Source organism: Mirounga angustirostris, unplaced genomic scaffold (genome assembly GCF_029215605.1).
Source record: "Mirounga angustirostris isolate CCGP_5_RB_7025 unplaced genomic scaffold, mMirAng1.0.hap1 SCAF_10, whole genome shotgun sequence".
Lineage (NCBI taxonomy): Eukaryota > Metazoa > Chordata > Mammalia > Carnivora > Phocidae > Mirounga > Mirounga angustirostris.
The window spans coordinates 99,299,588-99,305,587 of record NW_026991718.1 but is presented as its reverse complement, the minus strand read 5'-3'; the positions used below and the strand labels follow the sequence as shown (position 1 = coordinate 99,305,587).

At 41.9% G+C, this 6,000-nt stretch overlaps 1 protein-coding gene across 3 annotated transcripts in view; it reads left to right on the top strand.

Moving 5' to 3' along the window:
• Positions 1-205: 205 nt before the first annotated feature.
• MACROD2 (mono-ADP ribosylhydrolase 2) overlaps positions 206-6,000 on the top strand; it is a 2,039,999-nt gene continuing 2,034,204 nt past the window's right edge. Inside the window, exon 1 of one of the 3 annotated variants that reach the window (XM_064572799.1) lies at positions 206-668. In XM_064572799.1, coding sequence (XP_064428869.1) covers positions 623-668 — 46 coding nt within the window. In that variant the 5' untranslated portion in view covers positions 206-622. The remainder of the gene's footprint in view (positions 669-6,000) is intronic. The other 2 variants (XM_064572800.1, XM_064572801.1) reach the window with 2 other exon arrangements.

The window sequence follows — 6,000 nt, the reverse complement described above, 5'->3', positions numbered from 1 at the left end:
GATGCAGTTTTCGCTCGCTGGTTCGCCAGTCACCTCGCACACCTGGCCCCATAGGCCACGCCCTCAGTTTCTCCTAGCGCTGCGAAGCCGGGGCAAGCGCCAGCAGCCTCACGCTCCTCCCAGGCGTCCGCTCCACGCCCCGCCCCCCTAACGCGAGGCCATCTCCAGCCCCCTCGCGCTCTGGCTCCGCCCCCTCCAGCTCCCCAACGTCCTCGGCGTCTGGCCCGAGCCTGCGCCTGCGCCTGCGCCCTGGGGCCGAAGTAGGGGCGCGCGGTGACTGGAACGCGGAGAGCGGCGGGCGGTGCAGCCAATGGGAGGCGTCGCTGGCTAGCGGCTGGGAGGCGGGGCCTGCGCGGGTGTTAGGTTAGCGCGAGGCGTGACCTAGTTGACAGGCTCTGAGGTGCTGCTGTGGCGGCGGCCGCGGGGCTGAGGCGGGTGGGAGCCGAAGCCTAGCGCGGGTTGAGGGAAGAGGGCAGTGATTGGCGAGTGGCGCGGGACCCGGAGCCTCTTGCACTTTTTTTCCTCCCGAGTGCCCCCTCCCACCTCTCCCACTCCACACACACCCTGTTTGCCCGTGAGCCTGGGGAACTTGCAGCTTAAAGCCAGCCACCCCCACGGCAACATGTACCCCAGCAACAAGAAGAAAAAGGTGTGGAGAGAGGAGAAAGGTAACTGGCCCGTCGAGTCCTGGGGGTGCGGGGGGTGGGGGTCGGGTGGGGGCGGGGGTCAGGGCTGTGTGTGCCGCGGCGCCCTCCGCCCGAGCTCCCGCCTCGCGCCCGCCCGGCCGGTGCCGCCTCCCTCGCGAGCCCGCGTGTACACACGCGCACACGCGCGCGTACACCAGCGTGCACGCGCCGCCCCCGGGCACCTGCAGCTCGCGCACGTGTGGGCGCACGCCCCTCTGCTGCCTGCCGCGCCCGGTCACCTTCCCCCGATGCGGGGCTGCCTTCGCCTGGCTGGTGGCGTGGACCTCGCGCGGCAGTCCTCGGGAGCGGCACAACTTGCTCAGGTCCCCCATCCTCTCCTGGGACCGCAGCTGAGACTTTCGGACTCCCGGCCAGGGTGTCCCAGGGACACGTGCCCGCCGGCGGGCGCACAGGCTGCAGCTACTGCTGCCTCCGCGCCCAGCTGACCCTCATCTATTCACTCCTGGCCTCTGTCCCCGACTCCCCAGCTGGCAGAGTGTCTGCACCTTCGGGCGTTTACCCCTTCTCTAGGCCCCTTCTGCGCCGCAGTGTGACTTTTGAAACCTGGAACTCTAGGGAAAACAAAACGGGCGTGTTGTCCGTGAGGATAAGTGCTTTCAGAGAAGTCTGAAGGGGCTTTTCTCTGCAGTGTGTTTCTGTGTATTTCATCCCCATTTGTAATCAGAAGTTGCTCAGTGTAAGATTGTGAAACTGATGTCACTCTCGACGAATGAACTTACCCCTGAATTTTGTGCATATTAAAGCTTATCCAGATCGGCTAGATTGACAAGTGGCACTGATTCCTGTAAGACATCGAAGTGTGCCATCCAATCCTCTTTTCTTTCTCCCTCTCCTCTTTTTCTCTGGCATTATAGTTAGATAATATTCCGAGATAAAACTTTAGTCTCTGGCGTTTTTTCTTTCATTCTTTTCACACTTTTTTTCCCCTTTAGCTTTTTACAGAAATGTAGAAAAAGTACTTGGCGTTGCTACTGCTATCATAGACTAGACCTGCGTATCCAGAGTGAGGTCCGGTGAGAGTAGTGCTGATCTCTCCTAAGTATCCCATCTTCTTCATATTAGAAGGATAATGGGGTGACTAGGTTGACAGTTGATTTCCTTGCTAATAGCTCTTTAAAACCTGTAGATTGTTTTTGCAAGTCCTGGGCTTTATAAATACTAAGGATTTTTTTCAAATTAGTGGGAAGATTTAATATAATTGAACAATTAAAATGGCTTTGAAAATTTTGAGAGATTAGGTTGTATGTCATTTAATTATGTCTTAATGATTATGGGCTTATATAGAACTAAAAATTCTGTTGAGAATAATAGCCTGGTATATATAAAGTAGTGTAAGATAATCTTTGTTTTTGCAGTGGCAGTTACTTTAGTTTCAACACACTTTCAACAACGATTTACCTTGTAAGCATTGAAAGATCATCTATGCCCATTTTTGTTGATGGTCTTGGAATGTTAGTTTTGTATTGATAAGGCAAAATAATGGAAATCATGGATATTGTTTGCAATACATGATTCACTGATGAAATTATGGTGATTACTTAAGAAGTATTTTTCTGTCATAATAATGTTCCTAAAGTAACAATGTTATAATGGTTCCTTCATTTAACATCTACACATTTGGACTGTGGCAAGCAGGCGTTTTAGAATCTTTAATGTCTTGAGGTTTTTTTTTTTGCTTCTAACAATAGGGGAAAATATAACCAAATTAATATTTTCTAAATAAAGAAGCAAATGCACAATTAAAGAGGGTATTTAACAGATTAAATTTGTCTTGTCTAAAACTAACCTATTTTTGCATGAAGCTTAATGTTAAAGGAAAAACTTAACTGTGATTTGAAGACTTTAGTGTATGTCTCAGTGTATCAGGATGTCTATTTTTGAATATTTAATATTTAAAAGTATGTATTGTACCATCAAGAAGGAACTAAGGATTTCTAGTACGGTAGTTAGTATTAAAGAAGCTGATGGGATGCCTGACCTTTTTTCTTTCATTGCGCTGGTGAGGATGGTATTGTATTTTTGCAGCTGTTATTTAAATCTAAAGGAAGGCTTATCCACCTCATTGAAATGTCAGGGCATTCTGTAAACACACTTTAGCTCAGTATGCCATCTAATAGTAGGACTGTCTACTTATATGCTTGGTTCATAGAGCAGATTCATTGTAAAGGGGAAGCATTCTTTCAGGAAAAACTTTGTGTAATGCCAAAGAAACTGTATGATGTTTGTGGTCCTTAGTATGTTTTATTGTTTAAACAAATAACTAAGGACTTCTTGAGTGCACATATGTTAAATAAACCTTATTGATGTATTATTTTGAGCCCTAATTGAAAACCACTTAATGTGTATTATAATTTCAAGTACTGGAACATAAATTATCTCTTTGTTTTATCTTATTTTCTTATTATTGATCTTGTTTCTTTTCTAAGAGTCCATACTTAAATGTTTAAATAAATGGAATGACCGAGGCCAGGTTGCACTTCTATATTACCTTCTGACATTTACTAAAACTACAAGTTGCTTCATAATCTCTCTCAACCTGATTACTGATATCGCATTATTTCTATATTAGTGATCTGAACTCTTTTAGTAGTGGTTTGGTAAGTGCTCGTCATCCCTTTCCTCCTTTGTGTGAGTATTCCAAATTTACCATTTCCTTTAAGCTTCCTATTCCAGGACCCCCTCCTCCTGTATTAAACACATGACATTTCTTTTTAATTCATTTAGAAAATACATGTCATATAACATGAACAGCCCTAATATCTTCCTCTATTTCTTTACATCTCCTTTCAGCTCTGTTCCTGTCTTAAAGGAAGCACTTTTCTTATGCTCTTTGTCTCATCTCCTGTATTCCTTGAAATCTTGTGCTATCATTTATTCCCTTTTGGGGATATTTAGTTTGTCAGTGTCTTTAGGTTCCCCTCCTCAGCCTTAATGATACTCGAGTCTCTACCCTAAAATACCCTTCTTTCCAAAGGGCTTCATCTTGGAGTTGCTGTTCTGACTTCTTTTTCTCAGTTCCCTTGTAGTCTCCTGGATCTCAGCTATACTCCAGTGAAACTAATGTTCCTAAATTCACTCAGTAAAAACAGTGATGGTACTAATGTAAAAAGAGTTACTATTTGAGTCCTGTTTGTGTGCCCAGCACTATTCTAAGTACAGTAGTCTCCCCTTATTTATGGGGATACATTCCAAGGCCCCCAGTGGATGCTTAAGACTGCATATAGTACTGAATACTATATATGCTATGTTCTTTTTCCTGTATATACATACCTGTGATAGTTTAATTTATAAATTAGGCACAGTAGCCTATTAAGAGTAACTAAGTGAATGTGGCATTTCAGAATATTTTATTGTACTGTACTTATCCTTTTTGTGATGATGTGAGATGATAAAATGCCTGTGTGATGAGGTGAATGACATGACATAGGCTACTACTGACTTTCTGACAATATGTCAGAGGATCATCTTCTTCCCGACTGCAGTTGACTATGGGTAACTGCAACTATGGAAAGTAAAACTGCAGATAAGGGGGGATTTCTGTACCTTACATGGGTTATCTCATTTAATTTTCACAACAACTCTATGAGGTAGTATACTGTAGGTCAGGAGGTTTGAATATTTGTCTGGTTTGAATCTTGTACTGTTCACTAGCTGTGGAATGTTAGGTAAGTTATTCAACCTCTCTGGCTTAACTGCCTCATCTATAAATTGTGTATAATACCTACCTCAAAAAGAAACTGAGACATAAAGAGATTAAATAACCCAAGATCACATAGATTTGCATGGTTTGGGATTAGAATCCAGACAGCTCTGTTAACCATTTTGCTCTCTTTTCAGTGCTGTTGGTGGTCCAATTGATAAAACCAGTGGCTTATTAATTTTTATTCTTCCTGATCTTCCTGTAGCAATTGACAGTATTTCCCCTCTTCTACTTATTTTATTTATTTTTTAATTTAAATTCAATTAACTAACATGTAGTGTATTATTAGTTTCAGAGGTAGAGTTCATAATTTCTTATTGTATAAGTCTTATATGATACCCGGTGCTCTTTACATCATGCGCCCTCCTTAATGTCCATCACCCAGTTACCCCACCCCCCCACTCCCCTCTTCTTATTAAAACTCTTTTCTTTGCTGGTTTCTACATCATTGGCATTTTGATTCACCTTATACCTCCAGTGATATGTAAGTTTTATTTCATTTTTCCCTTCTTTGTGTCCACCCTGTAGTTGTTTTTTTGAGGTTCGATCACATCCCTTACCTTTTCCTATGAACTTCCTTTAGGACCAGAAATTTTGTTCATAATTTCCAAAATCTCTAGGCTAGCTAGATCTCTTTCTTGAATTCCAGATTCTTGGATTTCAACTTAAATACCCTTTAGGCATCTTACATTCAGTATGGTGTTGACCCTTGAGTATTGTAGTGTTGTGATTTGATTATATCACATCTGGTTAAAATACCTTGTTATTATTACCTCCTAACGTGACTGAAGAAAAGACAGTTCTAGGAGCAGGGAAAAATGTTGGCTTCCTGTTTCCTGTTCGCTTGTACTTTAATTAATACCTTTATTTCTGGAAAGAATATTTTAAAGTGGTTATTTTATGAGGGTTAGACACCTAAAACTAGTTACTATCCTTAAATCCGTTCACTTTGCAGTGTGCTAAAAGGCAGTTGGAGAGAGTACAACTGTCAATCTCTTTACATTGTGGAGACCTTTGGTAAAAGATATGATACATGACAGCTGACATACAGAAACACCTCATTTGAGGAGCTATTCTGGTGAAGGTAGTACACTATAGTGACTAATAGTATAGGCTATAGTTTTTGACTACTGGAGATATCTGGGTTTTAATGGAAAGCTTTCTTGCTTTGGACAGCCGCTGAACTTTGATGTGCTTCATTTCCCTATTTACAAAATAAGAATAATAATACTACCAATTTTGCTGAGTTGTTGGAAAGATGATTTCCATGAAATTATATGTGTGAAGTACCTGGCACTTACAGAGAACTTACTGTTCTTAATTCTAAGATGCATTTTTAAAAACATTTTTTATATTGTCATTAATTCTAAGATGCATTTTTAAAGATATTTTAATCTTATCAAGATGTGTATTAAAAGTAGTGTTTAATTACCTCCACAAAGATATTAAATTGAAAGTTCAATTTTATTGTTGATGGCATGTTTGAATTAAGGAAATACTGTGGTGGCTGCCTTTCTTGTGCTCTTAGCATTTGTACATAGCTGCCTTAGGATTTTGTATTTTATTTATGTAGCTATTATTTTGTATATTATC